The sequence below is a fragment of the Xyrauchen texanus genome, chromosome 8 (genome assembly GCF_025860055.1).
Source record: "Xyrauchen texanus isolate HMW12.3.18 chromosome 8, RBS_HiC_50CHRs, whole genome shotgun sequence".
NCBI lineage: Eukaryota > Metazoa > Chordata > Actinopteri > Cypriniformes > Catostomidae > Xyrauchen > Xyrauchen texanus.
In genome coordinates, this window is record NC_068283.1 from 12,580,886 (window position 1) to 12,601,449 (window position 20,564).

A 20,564-nucleotide genomic window follows, 5' to 3' on the forward strand; every position below is an offset into this window, starting at 1 on the left:
AACAGACTTTATATTTCAAATTTACCATAATGGGAGTTTTTGTTTTGAAGATAAATTCCCCTTATTTAAATCCCACTTAGCTATCAGGTTAGCATGTTTGTTTGCGTCCATGTGGGCGTGCTTTTCAGTGCACATAAATCCCTCCCCCGTCACATTCGCCTTCCTCCTTTTTGATTTATTGGTTGATGCGGTCAGAGCTTTGTAATTTCCTAAGTGATCTCAGAAGCAGTACCACCATGATCATCTTCAACTCTTCCTCTCACCCTCCTTTTTCATCCCCATTCTCTCTATTTCTATCTCCCTGCCACCTCTATTTCTTCATCTCTTGCTCGTTCGTTCTTGTTTTGTCTCATCTCCTCCTGTGACTCACTTTTGGTCCCCCCCCCCACAATTCTCCTTTCCTTCCCTTCTCCTCCCCCCCCCCTTCTGCTCCCTTGCTCGCTCCCAGTGAAAGGCTGAGAATACCCAAGGGAGCTGATGCAATTAAAATGCTAATCCTGTCTGTCTACAGAGAGAGGTGGTGGTGGTAGGGGGGCCTGACAGCATGAGGGATTGCGGCTCACATGGAGAACTCGACTGAAATGGAGAACAGAGGATGGGGGAGGTGGCTGGGGGCACAGAGAAAGAGAGAGTAGGCGGGATATGGCGGGAGAGCGGCCGAAGTGAAGGGGGGGTGTTGTTGGAGAGAGAATGCGTTAAGAGGTACAGAGAAAGACAGACGAGGCCCGAGCAGAGGCAGTGAACACAGGCGTGATGGACTGTTTCTTTGGTAATGCATTGAAAATGGCAGCATTAATATACTGCTACCAGCAGCGAACACAATACCTTTGTCTGCGCTTAACACATCACCTTTGCCGTACCTGAACAGCAAGGCTGCAACGGCCACCTACAATGCAGAAATGCAAGTGATTATGTATGCAGTCGAAACCAGCTGGGTACTCTGAATATTTCATAGGATGACTCTCCAGTGCTGTCTGCTAACACCATTGAGGCTTGACGTGCATTGGGCGTTCTGTTGGCCTTTTCGCCAATCCTTCACAAATGAGGCTATTCCTCCCCGCAAACGGCTGTGTAAACCTCAAAGTAGGGGGCGTGCGTTTGCGTCGATCATTCATAAATTTAATTGAAGGATATTAGCGCAACTTGGACAGATGCACCACATTAAAATGTACATTATCTCATTAGCATGGTGGTGTGTTTATATTAATGAAATGTGCTAATTGAAAGATTTAACAGGCTGGCTTTATTAATCTTCTTAAAGGCACGAAAACATTTAGATGCGACAAACAAGTTCTGCTCTTGGCTTTTTGCCTAATCTGGTCAGTGTTCAGAATATAGCTACAACAGCTCACTGCAAAGCTATTATAAAATGTGTTCAGCCGTAACGAAATTGGCACTTTATTTATGGATACATTATAATGGGTTTCATTATCAAGTCCTCAATAAATTGTAATATAAAGGGGTATTAGTAATTTGAAGGGGTCTATATCCTCTAATGCTGAATGTTATGGGTTATTTGTGTAATTATCAGTAATCACAGCTTAATTGAAATAATTAGGGTAAACAAAGGGCTTAATGCTTAAGGGATTCGGCTGGAGGCTGGGCTCTTAATGGATATTGTGGGTGATACTCTTTGGGGAGGTGGTAAATTTCACTCTATTGATTGTGGGGCTGTGGTCATAAAAACAACGACCCTCCCCTCACCCATCACACTAAACTATACACACTTCTGCCTGGTCAACTGAAGAAACAGTCTGTGACACAGTCTGGGGTAGCCAGGAACTCGTTTGAGCACCGATCCACTCGCTTCAGCTAAAATATACACCGGTACAAAAGCGAAGTCTTGGCATGTGCAGTGCAATTCTGGAACTCGTTGTTCATAATTTGACCTAATCTCCTGAAGTAAAGTTTCAGGTGCTAGAACCCTAAGCATTCACATACTAGTGTCACTAAACCGAATTGCAAAAATAATGACTGGTTTCTCGAACACTCCCCCATCTTCTATCGGTCAATCAAACAGCTAGCCCTACCTCAAACAAAGAGTTATGTTTTGATAGTGGTGCAATGTTTAAATATTTTGGGGGGAAATTATCCTTCAACAAAATGTAAACAATTGCCAATTAATAACATAACTACTAATTTATCGATCTATGACAAAAAGATTATGGAACTTCAGGGCGGCAATAAGACACATCTACAGAGCTACAAGATGAAAAACAAAATTTAAACGTCATTCTTAATTAAAGGTACACCATTAGTCACATTTTTTCTGAACACGGAAGTGTTTCACAATTCATATCGGAAGCCGGAAGTTTTTGTTTTCCTGTCTCCAGTGTTTTCTCTCGCATCATCGTATGTTCTTAGCAGATAATGTGATGTTTAGTGTATTCAATTTGTAAACCATTGTCAAAAGCATGTGTCTCCACTGTGCCTGTGCTTTAGAGATTCGCATAGAACATTTTTTGACAGTTCTCACAAGTCAAAATTTAGGGAGTGGGTAGATGATGTGAACTGTTAACTGAGGTGAGTTACGTTGCTGATATTAACTATTTAGAGTTGTTATGACAGCCAATAACTGCACAAGTTGAACCTGAACTCAATTTTACTCCAGCTAACAAGTAAAATGGTTGTTCTCCATCTGGAATTTGTGTATTGGTAGTTTTTACATAGCTTTTGAGACCGGAACCAGAAAACTGTCTAGCGGCAAATAGAATCTTAATGATGGCACCCAGCTGTTGGTCAGGAAAAATGTAGATAGAATAAATTCCACCAGAATAAAAGAAAAAAAGTTTTTAATAGAAATTAACAAAAAATCAGATTTGTGATCACTGGTCATGCATTTTCAATTTAACTTTTTCTACATCTTCTGTTTAAAAGGTAACTAGGTACAGGGGCTGCAAATGAGCTATTATCAAGAAGCATTTGCTTCATAAAAGCTTGTGTAACAATGTGGTTCTTTATAGTCTTTGACAAATAACTAATAAATAAGTATTGTCTTCTCAGCCCATGTGTTTTTGCCCAAACTAAAGATGTAGGTAGGTATGTGTTATCAACATAAATACTTCCATCACAGCAATACAATGCACTTTTGAATAAGATTTAATATTCTTGAGAAGAAGCGTTATTCCTTTTTGTTTGACTTTGGGGAGTTTTGCTGCTGAAAAAGAGTTAAAGAGATGGAGGGAGGGATGGTGTATCAGGGTCATTAGTTCAGGCGGCTGGGTCTGCTGCATTCCTGAGTTTTGAGAGGGGGAGAAACGAAAGCTGGAATGCGACTCGGAGGGAGGACCTGAGTGGAGGGACCCTGAAGGGGCAAAAGAGAACAAGAAAAAAAAAAAAAGAGCGCTTGCCAAGGGAAAGAAAACGTTTTCAAAAAGAGAGCGAGAAAATGAGTGGAGAGTTCGAAATAAAGTTTGCGCTGTTATTGGGGGAGGGTAAGCGCTGAAGTCATTAAATGTGTTATCAGTTAAAGGGAGGATGGGAAAGAGTGCTTTGATTTCTGGTAAGATGGTACCGTCAGAAATTCTACATTTAGATGTAACGCCCATCATTTACCAGCAGAATGGCCTTTTATTTGCACTATTTGTGTTGTAGAGCTTCTCACTCTTTCAAATCACAAACTGGATGAACAAGTGCTCTACTTTGGCTGCCAATCGCTGTGCTTATGTAGGAATGTTGTAGATCTGCTCTTTTTGTCGACACTGCCATTGTCTAGAGCAGAAGGTTTTGACTTTTACAAACCCAGATATCCCCCACCTAGACCTTTAGAAACCCTATTAACCCATAGGATCTGAAAAAAAACCACTTTGCAACACTATAAGAACATTACACAATGCTTTAACACTGTTCTGTATATACTACATTACATAAAGCTTAACAGATCATTGGTTCAAGCATAGTTCACCAAAAAATGACAATTGTAGTAATTTAGTAACTCCCATTTTGTTCTGAACCTGTATGACTTTCTTCTTTTTAACATATTGAAGATGTAAGGCAGTATATAAGTCTCAGTCCCTATTCACTTTCATTGCATCTTTTTTTCCCATGCACTGAAAGTGAATGGTGAATGACACTGTCATTTAGGGAAAGGTAATGTGTAAAAATTTTTTAATTGATAATCGCCTTAAAAAATATCACAATATCACATTAAATCGTCAATCCTTCTGCAGAATGTCATTGAATGTTTTTGCTTTGTTGATTTTGCTTTAGATATTTAATTCATTTAATTGAAACATGAAAAACATAAAATTCTAAATTCAAATTGCACTTTAAACTAAATGAAGAAAGCTATAAAATAACGAAGGTTCATGGTGAACGTGTCTTGTATTACTTTTATGATTTAATCACTTTCGTCTTTGTTTATTTTATGCAAAGATATCTGTATATATTACTGAACCTGTAGAGTTGCATTCACAATGCATGTCAACCACGTGGAAATAAAGCAAACTAAACTCACAGCACCTCCTGAGATGATCGGGGATAATTTGCTGCATTCTCATAGATGACATTCTTGCAAACAGTTCTCAGATGAATGAAACACAAAAAAAGTGCTTGTTACACTGCCCAGCCGTCTGTCTGCATATGTATAGGAGCATAGATGGAGTGCTTGTATAGGTGTGTGAGTGATGGGCCCATGGCAGGAATCTGACAGAGGTCTTGCTTTAATTCAGTGCCGGAGAGGTGTGTACCTATGGCCGCTTGTGCTTATAGTGACAGCACATGGTCTCCTATTATTGGCCCCCTGCCTCCTGTTGCCACACACTGGCCTGGCACTGAGGTGCCATGCTGCTCTCTGATGGCTAACAGAGGAACTGTATACTTAATGTAACAGGTTCCCCCAATAATGTAAAGCAAGAAAGAAGTTTATTTCTTGTAGGAAAACATTTCAATATGACTTTGAACTTGGAAATTTAAAACATGTTCATTATAGTAGAGGTGTGTATTCAAGTGTTTTGTGTGAATTGCATTTTTTCTTTAATTTTGAAAAACTTAATAGAATAAATGACAAAATGAGTGGCATGCCATTGACCCAAATATACAGTTACTGTTTCTAGAACAAGATTTTGGACTGATATTTCACTGTGGGTGGGGCTATCCAGTGCAATGGTTCAAATACAAAAAACAAATCATTTGTCACATTTAGTCCAAAGTAAGAGATGACTTTCATTGCTTGTCAATTTGTGTTGATCCTGATTAGGACATATCTCAATTTTAACTTCTCCATCTCTGTTTGGTCTGCTCTTGTCTTCTGCAGTGCTGAGCATCAGAGGTGTACAGGAGGAGGACCCCCCAGATCCTCAGATCATGCGCCTGGATAACATGCTGCTGGCTGAGGGTGTGTCTGGACCTGAGAAGGGCGGTGGCTCTGCGGCAGCGGCCGCAGCTGCAGCGGCGGCTGGAGGATCGCCCAACGATGGCAGCATCGAACACTCCGACTACAGAGCCAAACTCGCACAGATTCGCCAGATCTACCACTCTGAACTAGAGAAATACGAACAGGTGAGAATCAAACACTGGACTTTATGAATCAGTCGCACTAATGATGCTTGGTAGTGTAGAATAATGTAGACTTTTGGGAATTTCCTGTTTGTTTATTTGTACCTCTGTAAGTAGTGATCTTCTAATCTGTTTGATAACATAGGCTTGCAGTGAGTTCACCAATCATGTGATGAACCTGCTGAGGGAGCAGTCCCGTACGCGGCCCATCTCACCCAAAGAGATCGAGCGCATGGTGGCCATCATCCACCGCAAATTCAGCTCCATCCAGATGCAGCTCAAGCAGAGCACCTGTGAGGCTGTCATGATCCTGCGCTCCCGCTTCCTCGATGCCAGGTATGTGTCTTGCATATGTTTTCTTTGGACAAAAACTACATGGTAAAGGTGGTTTATTCTGATGGGTTGTGCTGTTGCACTGGCCTAATTTTTTACACTAATTGTGTCCTCAGACGCAAGAGACGCAACTTCAATAAGCAAGCAACAGAGGTGCTGAATGAGTATTTCTACTCTCACCTCTCCAACCCTTACCCCAGTGAAGAAGCCAAGGAAGAGTTGGCTAAGAAGTGCGGGATCACTGTCTCTCAGGTAAGGCCACACATGGCTTCAGTTGTAAAGAAGGGTGGAAATGGATCTTCAGAACTTATCTTCATTAGGTTTGTACAGGATTCCCATGTGTCATTGAAAACCTGGAATGTTGTAATTCAGTTTGCCTGGCATAAAAAGTGAGAAATTAGCTAAATGTCCTGAAATATAATAACTTGTCTCACCAGGGCATTTAATTAGCAGTTTATACAACTTATAAAACAGTTAGTTTCAGCTATTGTATGCACTGGCCAAGGGGCATTCAGAACAGTGCCAGTAAGCTATATACCAATGTGTAAATGACTTTCAAAAGAATTTGATTCACTTTGATATAAGAGATCGGTGTTACAGATGAATCTGTGATGACAGTTGCATCATGGAGCTATTGGTTATAGGTAAAAACCTATGCCAATAGTTGCAGATAGATTTTTTTTAAATCCTCCATGTTCCTCTGTGGCCGACGCTGGAGGATTCTACCATTAGAACGGCTTGATTGGACAATATAACAGCAGCCTCTAGAGGTGATCTATTACTGACACCTTGTGGGCATTTGCTGTTTCATTGACAATATTCATCTATATTTGTATCCTTATTTCAATGCATATTTAGTTAATCAAGTGATCTAAATTGAAACATGCAAAGAAAAATGTGAGTAAATAGGAACGTGACCCATCTGCACATACATCTTCTCAAACTTCATATATTGTGAATTATAAAAATGTATCTGGAAAAAATATATATATATATATATATATATATATATATATATATACACAAAACCCTTAAATCTGGTGAATATATATATTCTATAGAATTCTTAATGTGGTAAATACTTAAATGTAAAGCATTGTAACGGGGCAAAGTGTCCATTTCAACATAAGAGTTCCTGGTGTGTTTCGTGCTTCTATATATTTTGAAATCCTGTGTTATGCACCAAATCTTCTGCTTTTGGTTGCAGAACAATTTGGGATTTTATTCATTTTGGACTATTATGTCTTTGCCTGTCACAGTAAGGAAAGACTAGGATTTTTTTTTAACAGTCTATAAATTGATTTAAAAAAAGAAAATATGTTTTTATCCCTTTTCCACCATCTTTGTTGACTATCACACTTGATTCGACAACTGTTGACTTGAAGGCATATGTACTATTTTAAATTGCAGAGGAAAGAAAGCAACGCAAATTGGAGAAATTTAATTGAGCTAAATAACTTGTTCACAAAGAATAAATAAAAAAATACAATTGTTGCGTCTATTTAAAGGCATAGTTCCACACAAAAATGAAAACTCTTGTAATTTTTTATTTGCCAAAATGTTTCAAACCAAGATGACTTTGAAAACAAAAAATGGATGTTAAGCAGAATGACAGCCTTAATCACCATTCACTTTCATTGTATAGAAAAAAGATGCAACATTCTACCTAAAATCTCCTTTAGTGAATCATCCCTTTAGAATGAAACTCTATTGTCTGATTGCAGTTGTTTTTTACCACAGGTCTCGAATTGGTTTGGCAACAAGAGAATTCGGTACAAGAAGAACATTGGTAAGTTCCAGGAGGAAGCAAACCTGTACGCCGTTAAAACAGCAGTGGACGCTGCCAATGTGTCAGCACAGGCCAGCCAGGCAAACTCCCCAGCAACACCCAACTCAGGTAAAGTTCACACCAGCTCCCCCATCATCTCTAGCAGATAGCAAACCCACACGACCGTGCACTAATACATAGCACAGCTTGTACACACTGTTTACCACATGCATTTGATTTGGCTATCATCTTTATTTGTCTCTCACTTTCAGTTCTGTTATTTGTTCATCCATTCTCAGTTGTACATGTCTGTCCATAAACCTAATATCTTTTTTCAACATCTGCTAGTCAATCTGTTGAATTTGGTATTTGCATGATATACTTGCTGGCAACTGGTTGTGCTTTTAAGCCTACATAGTTTGTAGCTAGGCAACACGTAAACATCAGCAAGGCCGTCATCGTGCAACTGTTCTGCTATGGCTGGGCAGTATATGAGAGGATCAAGATGAGGAAGAACTTGTTTTTAATGGGTGTTGTTTGGAACAATGCAAAACAAAGTTGGTTGTTTACGGTTGCCGAGCAACATCACAACTTCTGCATTAATGTGGCCTTCAAGTAGAGTTGCAAATATTGTAATTACGAGTTCAGAGCACATAAATGATCAATCGAAGTCATACATGCAAATAGATAACTCGGAATTCTAGATGATACCAGAGCTGTCGATATGCTAAGTGTCTACAGAAAAGATGATGGAAAGCAACGATTTTGCAAAAATATTTCAGCATCTATATTTTATTTCAATAATACAAATAACGAATGCCTAACTTGGGGGTACTATGAGCTTCCCAGGTCCACTTGAAGGCAGCATAAGTCCTGGTTTGTACTAATCCAAAGGATGTGGTTAAGGAGAGTGTTTTTTTAAATGCTCTATTTACGGTGAATGAAGACGGCATTCTAGCGTGGATGAGAGTTTTAAATGTAGTGTAGACTTGGCCCAATTAGGTGTGTGGTCACAGGTGTGCCTATATCAGCTATTTTACAACCACTTTGTTACTCATCCAGTCCGATTTCAAAGTTTGAACAATCGGTTTTATAACATTTTACTGTTTTGAGGTTTAGTTTTTATTTCAAGTTACAGTACATGATATGTGAATGCAGCTTATTATTCATTTATGATTATAAGTGATCTTTTGATTTGCATCCATCAAGTTCCAAAGAAGAAGAAAAACCCACCAAGTAAATTAAATATTTAATTCACTGAATTTTAACACATGGTTGCTTAAGTATACCCCATTTTAGATGGTAAGATATGAAATGGCGCTACAGAGCACTGCGTGCCAGGACATCCAGGCACAAGAACAGTTTTTACCCTCAGGCCATTTTTCACATGAACAATTAAACTGCCTCAGGACTCCCCCATAGTGCAGTAATGTAAATGCATATCTCATGCACATATGTGAATTCACAAATTTAATTCAATAACTGTATATACCCCTACCTTGCACATACATTACCACTTGCACATGTATGTAGGCCGTCCTGTTATTTGTATGTCTATTTATACTCTTACCTTTTGTCTCACTGTAATGTTCTGTGTACACTTGTTTCTCCAATCACCAAAACAAATTCCTTGTGTACGTGAGAACACTTGGCAATAAAGCTCATTCTGATTCCAATATTGAATTTCAGGCAAAACAAATAGCTATATCTTATAGTATTAGACTATTACTCTGAATATTGAGCTAGATGTGATAAGATTTAACTTAAATCTCCCACCACTAGTTCCTGGCCATGTGAAAATTCACTTTCTTTCTGTTGTTGCATGTTTTTTTTTTTCTTTTTAAGCAGTACAAAACTCGAGATAACACATGATGACTAACTAAGCCTTTCTCAAACATTGTGCTTTTTTCACCATTGGCTTGCCATAAATGGTTGATGCTATGTTGGTGTTTTGTTTGTTTGTTTGTTTGTGTTATTTTCCATATTCACATCAGCTCATGTAATTGACACAATTACATTCACACACACTCGGTTAGTGTAGTAAAACCTCTATTTGCTATGGAAGCTGAATGGAAAAGGTAGGTGATTTAACTTGGTATTGTCATTTTTAACCATGATCCACCAACACAAACATATTTAAATCCCACCTCCACATATCCTGTTAAACATCCTGCGGACATCTTATCAACAATTGACATAGTTTTTTAAAGGAAGTGGGAGGAAGCTGTTGAATTTTAAGACTTGATGTAAAGGACCAGACTGCATTGTGACAGTGTGATTCCTGATTCCCTTTTCTGCGTGAATTGCACAAAAATATGTCCTGGTCACATTCACCCAAATCTCAAAAGAACATGTTTTGCGTAAAGAAAATAAACTCAATGAAGAGTTGTTGTGTTTTTTTTCCCTTGCATTGTGACATATTTTCAAGACAATTAAGTGCATTTCCCTCAAAAATATACTGTAATGCATCCAGACATTTTACCTTTTTATTTTTGTAATTCCTATACTTCACAATGTTGATTTAAAGGAATACTGCAATACAATGACTTTTTATTTAAAGTAGCATAAAGGTAGAACAACAAATACTATCCAAATTTGTAAATATTTTAAACGTTAACTATATTTTATAATAACAGCTAATAGTGCATTCTGGTAATTAGAATAATGTGGAAAATGTGCTTTAATTATTTTCATGAGAATTAACCACATTTTCCCTCAAAATTCACATTTGTCAGGACATTTAAAAGTGTGTGTGTGTGTGATTCCCATAATTCTCAATGGTGATGCTCATTAGATAAAAGTATGTTAATACAGAGACTTTATTTAAATCGTCATAAAGACAGTTCAATATTACCATGATTTATAAATATTTTTTTATTTATTTATTGTTATTATTAATGATAATGTGGGGGAAACATGGTTAATTGTAATGAAAATAATGTGATAATGCCACACACACACAACCGGTCAAAATTTTTGAAGCGCTTGACTGGAATGTTTCTCAGGATTTAAAAAAATCTTTTGATCTTAAGGCGTATGCTTAAATGTTTGAAATTTAGTTTTGTAGACAAATATATATATATATATATATATATATTGTGCCACCATAAACATTTATTTCATTATAGAACTAAAATTTGATATAACGAAAAAAGTTTATGAAATTGATGACTTTGACTGAATAATAAAGAAAAGCCGCCAATAAGTGCCCAACACAGATGGGAACTCCTTCAATACTGTTTAAAAAGCATCTCTGGGTGAAACCTCAAGAAGTTGGTTGAGAAAATGTCAAGAATACATGTCTGCAAATTCTAGGCAAAGGGCGACTACTTTGAAGATGCTAAACTATAACAGTTTTGATTTATTTTGGATTTTGTTTAGTCACAATATAATTCCCATCGTTCCATTTTGTAATTCCATAGTTTTGATGACTTTATAATCATTCTAAAATATGAAGAAAAACCATTAGTGTTTCAAAACTTTTCACGGTGTGTGTGTGTGTATGTATGTATGTATATATATATATATATATATATATATATATATATATATATATATATATATATATATATATATATATATATATATATATATATATATATATATATATATATATATATATCACACACATTCATAGATCACACAAAAATGGGAATTGTCATAATGTACTCCCCCCTCATGTTGTTCCAAACCTGTATGAATTACGGTAACGCACAAAAAAAAAATTGGGCAGAATGTACAGACTGACAGCCTCAGTCACAATTCACTTTCACTGCATATTTGTTTTCTATACATTGAAAGTGAGTGGTGACTGATCCCTAACTCAATCCCAAAATGGTACTAAAAGTAGGCATCATTTTCTATAAGCAAAACATTTCTTTCTTTTGATTTTGGCATGACATATGACCCAGACATGTTCTTGACAGGTTTTCTTAGTTTCACCCTACTATTAACAGAAATGGTTGAACAGATTATCGGTACTTCTCTTGGATTTTGGAATGTGGTTTGTCCTGAATGTCATGCCCTGCTCAGAACATTAAGTAGACAGGGCTTCATCTCGCACACAATGCTGTAGGCTTTCCAAACCAGACCCTGGCAAAGTTGCGTGCCTGATCGGCTGCGTATATTGCCTGCAGGGTCATCTGGGTCCTACACTCTCTCTCACGCAGGAGACACCTACCTTGACCTGCGTTCACTCAACGGGGATGGCGTCGGCGTCACTCCCGCTGTGCAACAGCAGGTAGGCACTGAGGACATCCCAACAGCCTCAATGCCCTTCCTCTCCTGCTCGCAGTGTAGTGCTCCCCTCCCCTTTTCCCCAATGCTACAGCATCAAGAATCATACCCCATTCCGTGACATCCACCTTAGCTCCCACCCCAGAGCACCTCAGCGCAGCTTGTCACAATTGAGTCCTGAGGGTAGAGCTCTAGCCTGAAAACTTTCTCCACCAATTTCCCTGTGGGCAATGCTCCATTTCATTTCTTTACAAATCATCCAAAAATTCACATCCTTAGCCAATCCTTCATCCACTTCCTGTTCCAGTTTAATTTTTCACTTGGTTGTCTTTTGCATTAAGACACTTTATTGTATTATTTAAGGCTGCATTTACACTGTCAACCAGTTCTGATGTCTTCTTTTTCACTGAGCTTGTTTACATGCACAACCTTTTCATCAACATGTAAGGACATGTAATAGCCTTAAACCGTTTCCTTCCTACGTAAGGTCGTAAAGGGTTCAAGCAAAAAACAATCAATGCAGGTAGATTTTTGCCCAATTACCTCTTATTTCTCTCTGCATGTGTACACCTTTATCAGTGTTCTTACTGGCCTGTCCAATTTGCACAAGAGTCATCCACATGCAACAACATAGACCTTATTCACGTTATTGCCATCTTTTGATTTTTAATGGGAATGTCGAGGCTGTGAGGGATAGACTTACAGGCTCTGCAATGGGCTGTACTGCAGTTTAAAGTGTTTTTGAACGTTCCATGGACAAACTTCATAACCTTCAGTATACAAAGAACTCAAGACAACATGAGTTGTGGAAAATCAGATGTGATCTAGGAGCTTTATACGGTGTGCCATTGAAGAGATGGTAACGCCCATTTCACACATACTCCGTATGCGATGCGTATTTTTTCCGTACCCATGTTAACAGGTTAGAGCTTTTACACTGCACGCGGATGCAGTCCGTCGATCCGTTCCAGTTGCGGTGCGTATACAGCAGTGCAGCGATGGTTTACGGACCGAGTCTATTTTTGCTGTGCTGCAACGCACTGAATTAAAGTGGCAGTGCATTGTTCACATTAAAATAGACATAGATTGTGAAGAAACTGTAATCATTTCATCATATACGCATAATTACAGTTAATGTGTTCTACAGTTACTAAATTACAGGGTCAAGAAAAACAAAAAAGTATGATTATAGTCCCAAAAGTTGCAAAATGCCATCCTATGATTTTTTTTTTACCCTAAAAAAAGACAGTGAACCCAAATGCGTCTCATTCTTCTCCTTATTAGCAACCGATATAGCGCGATAGCTTTTCTTCTGTAAACAACTCGAACTACATGTAAAACAAAATCACAATGATTAAAATTTATTTTCATACTGTTTCAATGCCTTAAACAATCTCAAAGTTAACGTTTGGATCAAAATTCCTTACATATTATTGATGTTGTGGCACACAGAAACTGCGGATCAGTAGCGCGCTGCAAACGCAGCATATGTGAAAGCACTATAGCGTGTGCTGCTCCTGTACCGTATACGCACTGTACACGGAGTATGTGTGAAACGGGCGTAAGTCTATCCCTCACAGCCTTGTTGTAATTCCAATTCAAAATCAAAGATGGCGCTAGCGTGACCAAAAGCAAGAGCGTTTTAATGTTTTATACATTTAGATTATTTTAGGAAAGTCAATTTGCGTCATGTGTTCTTTACGTTTGTGTCTGACCGACGGATACTTTAGGCTTAACAAACCAAACTTAAATCAAATATTCAAACGTATAAAAAAAAATTTTTTATATTTTTTTTGTTTTATATTTACAAGCATTTCTTTTAATGCATCAAACATATTAAAGATTTATCAACTCGTATTAGATACTTTTTAAAAGTAACTGTTGTGCATTCTTCACACTTCAGGGACTGTTTTTAACAGTTTAGGATATCGCGGTTGGATTATCATCATTATGCTTCTATTTCCTCTCCGTTATTTTTGACAAATAAAAAAAAAATCTTTCGTCAATGAAAATTTTTGGCATTAATTTTGATTACTAGATTAAAACTCATGCAGCCCGTTTCATTTAGTAATGTGTTGTTTGGGATGCCAAACACCTTTAAACAGGGACATAGCTGTAGTACGCAAGTACACCCGCTAGACAGTGCAGAGCAGATCAGTTGACATGTGCAACCCTCCAGTTTCACCACAACACTGATTAATGTGGGCAGTTCAAGTAAACACTTAACTTGACTTGCATGAATGTAAACAGACTGGTAAGAAAATGGTTATTAAAACATTGGATCTGGGCATTAGGTTTTGCAGTGTACATGCAGCCTTAGATGTGTTTAAAATTAGACACATTAGAGAAAGTACGAAGGAGCTTGCCTGGGCTGTATGGCAATAAATCCACTAAATGACTGAACTCATTACGCTTCTGTGTATGAAGTTCTTCACTGAAAGGCCAAAATCACATTATTTACATTATGTCAGTTGGATTGAACAGTGGCATTAATCGACATTGAGTATTGCTGTTAAAAATTATAGCCCTGGGAAGACTTGCTATGAGACACCAAGATCATGGTTATGTTGCAACATTGAAGCTCATATGACGCGTGTTTGCTACAGGTGGATATCCTGCACCGTGCTACACACCTGACGGCAGGCTATGAAGATCTGTCAGGAAGTCCTCTTTACACCCCACACCGTCTAGATGTGAGTAGCGCATTTAGCTCTTCAATCATTTACAAACGCACACCCAAATTGTAACATTTCCAAGGTGTCTAAAAAGTATTAGACTTAAATGTCATTTTCGAAGGTATTAACATGCTTCTGGCTCCATTGAACTCGAGACTGATGCACTCAAGCATTTCCTAAGTGAGTTAGTATAGAATTTTGTGGATTAAAATCCTATTTAATTACGAAAACATTTTAATTGAGTTTTTCTGCTTCTCCACAGGCTAACAACAGCTGGCAAGACAACACAAACCCCTCTTCTGTCACCTCTCCACCAGGACCACCTGGCAGCATCCACTCAGACACCTCCAGCTAATTCAGCTCACACTACAGTCACTGATACACACACCCAACATCTCATTATCCAGACTCGCCCTGTTCTTCCACTCGTAACATTAGTCCTTCAATCTAACATTTGTCAAAGGTCTTCCATAGTCCTCACTCCCACTTTCTCTTGGTGTGCCAGGATTCTCAAACTGAACCAGACTGATTGAAACACATGCACTCCCATGCACACACGCTCGCTCCTCTCGAGCAAAAGATGCAGCAAGTTTTGCAGCAGCTGAATGACTTCAGTGTCTGATCACGTTACTGAAGCTCTCGCCGACGATGTGTCACAGAGGGCGCCGAATAAAAGACACGTCTTCATCATTCTTCTATGAGGAAAACACAGGGTGGACACTCTACGCCCAACTCAATGTTAAAATTCCTGTTCTGACCTGTCATAATGGAGATTACACAACCCTCCTCGCTTGTACCAAAGTGCTGTCAGTGGTTGTCGCACCTTCCGCTCGTCGAAGAACAACCTCAGACAACTAAACAGTGAAGTCGCCATTCAAATCCTCTTTAGTCCACGTTTGCATTTTTAATATCGTTTCCGTGCTCTGCATTACTGCTTCAGTGAGGAAAATTATGTATTAATGTCTTTAAGCGTTTAAGCTGTCCTCCATTGTTCAACGTTGTGTTAAGCACAAATCTTTATCAATAACACTTTTACCTGGTGGTCGGATGGAGAGAAATCCATCTGCGTAAAGGTACACTGGACATTGAACATTTTAAATTGATCACAGTACAGTTTGGTATGAAAAACGAGAGATCTGCAGTTGGAAGAATGAGGGGGAGTTTTTGATGTGCGATTGCTGGCTAAATTTTTTCTCAGCGTCACTCAGTGTCTTTGTTCCTTAACCTTTTTAATAGTTTAGCTAGTTGTATATTTCCTGCAGTTTTCCCCCACAAAGAATGCACCAGCCACTGAATAAGACACTTGACTTAACAAGAACTTGACCTTGTGTTAGGAAAGGGGGGGGGTGTAGGTGGAGTATTAGCTTGGATTGTGGGTGGGTATTAGAAATATTTTTAAAGGGAACGAATAAGATATTCCACTGTCTTCCATGCATGTAGGGTGTTGAGATGTTTTAGTGATTCCATTTAACCTGTTGGTTCTAACTTTTTAACAAAAAAAGATTATAAAAGGGAGAGGATATACAGTAAAAAACAGACCAAATAAAGAAACGAGCAACTAAGTCAATGAAAACAAGACAAGTATTCATACGCCGCACGTCAAACTGCCCAATGCGGCGCTCTGGGCTGGTGTTTCTATGGTACTTTCACATTTTCCTACTAGGTAGCCATGCACGGTTTCACTGAACACATTGACCACAAGTACCTGAAAACATTTTTGAGGAAGCCGTAGCAACCTGGCTACGATTGTAACCTGTATTGTTCCGAACCAGTAATTCTGACTACAAGAATTGTTCTCTAAAACGTGAAATGTGCTAGTTACAAACATCAAGGTTTTTTTCATTTGCCGTTTGTCCTTTGGCCTCTCATGTTACTATGTTGTGTGTGTTTTTATAAGGGTTGGGTTGTCTTGTCGCTCACTTTGCTGTGCTTTTGAACTGATTGTATTGTATGTGCAATTGAAAGCACCTGTTCCTTGGGGAAAGAATGCTGTCCTTTTTGTTGCCTACAATTTCTCTAAACAAAGGAACTCTTGTTTTAAAAAAAACATTATTTCGTAATCTGTTAACATAGCCAAGCAACAAGGGCTTTTCTCCTTTCAAATTTAACCAAAAATAAGCACTGGATGTGTTGTGATTTTAAACAGACAGACTAAAGCTAAGGCTGAGGAACATTAAATGAATTTCTATTTACTTTTTCCAGACAAACTATTTGTATTCCGGAACTATGATTTATTTGTTTTTTTGTGGCTTTCTTCCCAACTTTACCTTTAGTAGTGGAAGCACCAGGGCTTTTTGATATATGAATGGAAATTCTATATATTAAAGGACTTAACATTGAAATGTAAATTGGGGTATTGTTTATATGTACACACCGAGAAACAAACTCTGAGGCGCTTTTCAAGGTATTATTCAGATCATTGTGTCCTCTATAGATTACTGTTAGTTCATATGGATATCTTTAACTAATGCTATTACTACACCAAATTTCATTGTTTTCTTTTCCTATCAGTCATCTATGGATGTCACTGTACAGATTGTGGAATGTTTCAGTGTATTTCTCTTTGTATGCTTATTATTATTTTATTTTTTTTATTGCTGGGGGTTTTGGATTTACTCGTGAGCAATTTGTTAGTCTTTGTAATATTCATTTTAGCATTTTCAGTTACATTTTTATTTCAATTGAGTCTGTGTTATTTTGTGTGGTTTTGTCAGAGCCGGTAGCATTTGTTTGTGGTGCCGTGGAAATTCACACTCGTTTTTATTTCACTACTAATTGACAGCTAAGAAATTGATGGAATAAAAAGCATAATTGTAGTGGCTAGTGATTGCTAACAGATATATTACTCTAAACATAACTATAGAAAAGACTTTAATCTGGTAATTAGCTGTTGGAGTTCCGGAATGTGCGACATGTATGCCGAGGTGGATTCCACCGCACCAAATCAAATGATATCAGTGATCTTTTTTTTTTTCTAAATTTGTATCATTATTTTATTAGAATTGTAGTACACGCTTCCTTCTGTATTCACCGTGCTCTCCCTCTTCTCTACCTCTCCTCCTCTCTCTATTTCACTTGTATATAAACCCCACCATTTTCAGACTTGGTCGTCTGTATAAACTCCTTTTATACCTCAACTTTAGAACTGTTCTAGTGAGAGAGAAAAAAAAAAGAAATATGAGAAAATTGTAGTGTTCCTTATTAGAAAAACAAAAACTAATAAAATAATCTAGTGTGCTTTTGAGCCTGTAGTTTTTCATTTTTGGTGCTGATTAAGGGGTTGCTTGTGCGTTACGATCCGTAAAATGATCTCGTTAGAGTGGTTATGAATGAGTCTGCCACATGAGTATTCAGGGAGCTCGCCAATTGTCTCGCCCTGCCTGAATATTTAGGCAGCATAAGGACAATAATATGAAGATGAGAATAAATCAGCCCTTTTTCTTCCGATCTCAAATTTACAATGTGCTCTGTAACAACCACCTGGTGAAATGAAGAAAATACCACGGTCTGCGGAAGGCAAAATTACAAACCACAAAAACTATCAAAAGATCAGAAGCCAGGGGCTTTGTTTGAGGTGTGCTTTTCTATATTAAACAAATGACCTGAAAGTGTTTTCTGGGAATAGAAATTCACAAAGCATTAGAACCGTTGAAATCGCAACTAGATTTTAACATTTTCTAGAGAAGTTGTTCTTGCTCGTGCGGAAGATACCTCTACAATGCTAGTGTGTTGTGAATGGTTGTCAGGCCATTGCTATGAAGTTGCTTGGGTATTCTGCTTACTGGGCCAATTCAAAAGGGCCCACCATTCCAAGTCTTTGATATTCTGGTCCCTTGATTGTATTTTTGTAACCCATTTATTGTCCTCCAGGCTAAAACCATCACTTAGACTAGCACACTTTTCCTCAATAAGTCACATGATTTGTGAAATTATTTGTTTGTTGCACCAACTGCTCAGGACAAATTTTGTGCAGAAGTTTATTATTGTTAAGGGCTTAAAAAAAAAACCTTAAAAGTGTTCTGGTTTAATTGTACAACTTGTATAATTTTATATGGTTAAGGTTAGTAAGCGATTTCATGTTTTAACGTGTTACGTTTACTTATTGTGGCTATACTTTTGAAATGGTGTGTATTTAAAATTAATGGACTGCCCCTGTTCACTAACATTGTAAGAGCCTTAATATAACCAGGATTTGTTTTGTTTTTTGAACAATTATTTTTGGTGTTAATCGTCATTATGCTACAAATGCTGTTAATTTAGCTTAACTTGTATTGAACCTGAAAAATAAGAACGGGTAAGGGGTTTGTTAAAAATAAGCACCTCTAATTGTTTTTGGCCATAATACAGCAAAATGAACAAAAGATAAATTGTCAATTTTGACAATTTTTCTTTCAACGGTTTTTCTTTTCTAGCTGATGTTTTAAAATTTTCCAGCTAAATAAATTGGTCCAAAAAGCCATTTGATGATTTTTAGGCTAATGCATGAGCTTGGGGAAAGAACTGCTTCCTGTATATGCACCAAACAGCCCATTCCTCATAACTAATGGACAAAAAAAGACCCTACCCCTCAATAAATCGACTGTCACACAGACAAAACATGCACCAAACAAACTATCAAAAATGTAAGTATTATTTACTCTGTACACAGTGATCATTTAACTAAGCAGATGTAAAGTCATTTATTTACACAAAGAAATACTTTTCTATAAAGACAATGCACATGGAGTTATTGCTGTTTTTCTCAGATTCAGCCCATATTCACAGGCTCGAAGCGGATGCCAGAAGGCCCCTCATGCTGATGCATTCTTCTCCAAGGGAAGCAGAAAATGTGTTTGTAGGTGGCCCGCATGTCCTTGTCCCGAAAAGAGTAGATGATGGGGTTCACTAAAGAGTTACACTCGGCCAGGACCAGGCAGTACTTCTCATATTTAAGAACCTCACAGCCCGTACAACTAAGACCGTCCAGTAATAGAATGACCAGACCTGGCGTCCAACAGATCACAAATGCACCTGCAGAGAAATGAAGTCACAAAAATATAACTTGTGCCTGTTACAACATTGTGTTGTCTGGAGCAGGGGTTTTCAAAGTGTGGGGCGCGCCTCCCCAGCGGGAAGCAAGAACATCAAGGACGCACAAGTAAGGCGCAGTGAGTGGTGCATTTTATTAAATAACGTGTGTGTGTGTGTGTATATGTATATATATATATATATATATATATATATATATATATATATATATATATATATATATATATATATATATATATATATATATATATATATATGAGTTTAACTATTAGAATATATTTCAAACATTATTTAAACAGTTCTGAAAATAATAGGCCAAAATATATATATATATTTATCAAGAATCTTTGAGAAGATTCTCTGATATTTGTCAAGCCTTCAATAAAGCAGACATGACGTATTAGTCTGTGATTAAAATGGAGCGGTTTCTGAGACCACCAAATTCGAATCCTTGAGTTTCAGGGGTCAAACCCAAAAGATGACGATATGATGAGCAGTATTAAAGTTTTGGATTTATATTGACAGGATTAGTTGATGCACCACGGCCTTTGTGTCGTTTGTCAGGAGATTTTAGCTAATGACAGCATGTAACCTGCTAAACTCTGCAGACACTTTGACACCAAGCATTCTGAGGTAGTGGGCAAACCTCCTAAGTTATTCCAAAGAAAACTTCCAAGACTTTCAAGGTCAGAAAAAAGTTTATCAAATTAAATGTAAAGGCCACTGAAGCTTCATATCACGTGGAGCTGTGTATTGCCTCTGATATGGCACAGGATGTGAAGGAGCAAGTTTTAGACAGCATCAGGCACAGCCAGAGGGGTTACCAGGATATCATGTTTGGTGGGGCATTTGGCTTGTTTGGGGGGGCAACATAAACAATTGAAAAAATCGGCGCAAAATTAAGCTATACTACACACAATCTGTTTTAGTGCATATCTTTTTCTAAGCCAGGAACCCAGAGATAGGCACAAGGCCCCTATTAGACTATAGGGCTTAAACTGGATTTTTGTTGTGTCAGACCTCACTCA

General features: G+C 37.9%; 2 protein-coding genes across 6 annotated transcripts in view; one reads left to right on the plus strand and one right to left on the minus strand.

The window, feature by feature from the left end:
- Positions 1-17,752, plus strand: part of LOC127648418 (pre-B-cell leukemia transcription factor 1-like) — a 41,855-nt gene extending 24,103 nt beyond the window's left edge. For 2 of the 4 annotated variants that reach the window (XM_052133086.1, XM_052133089.1), the window contains 6 exons: positions 5,255-5,499; positions 5,642-5,832; positions 5,946-6,081; positions 7,570-7,726; positions 14,440-14,526; positions 14,771-17,752. In XM_052133086.1, coding sequence (XP_051989046.1) covers positions 5,255-5,499; positions 5,642-5,832; positions 5,946-6,081; positions 7,570-7,726; positions 14,440-14,483 — 773 coding nt within the window. In that variant the 3' untranslated portion in view covers positions 14,484-14,526; positions 14,771-17,752. The remainder of the gene's footprint in view (positions 1-5,254; positions 5,500-5,641; positions 5,833-5,945; positions 6,082-7,569; positions 7,727-14,439; positions 14,527-14,770) is intronic. The other 2 variants (XM_052133090.1, XM_052133087.1) reach the window with 2 other exon arrangements.
- Positions 1-20,564, minus strand: part of LOC127648420 (lysophosphatidic acid receptor 1-A-like) — a 33,109-nt gene that overhangs the window by 7,203 nt on the left and 5,342 nt on the right. Inside the window, exon 3 of one of the 2 annotated variants that reach the window (XM_052133095.1) lies at positions 826-886. In XM_052133095.1, the coding sequence (XP_051989055.1) occupies positions 846-886 (41 nt within the window). In that variant the 3' untranslated portion in view covers positions 826-845. Of the gene's footprint in view, positions 1-825; positions 887-18,793; positions 19,519-20,564 lie in introns of those variants that run through there. The other variant, XM_052133094.1, reaches the window with a different exon arrangement.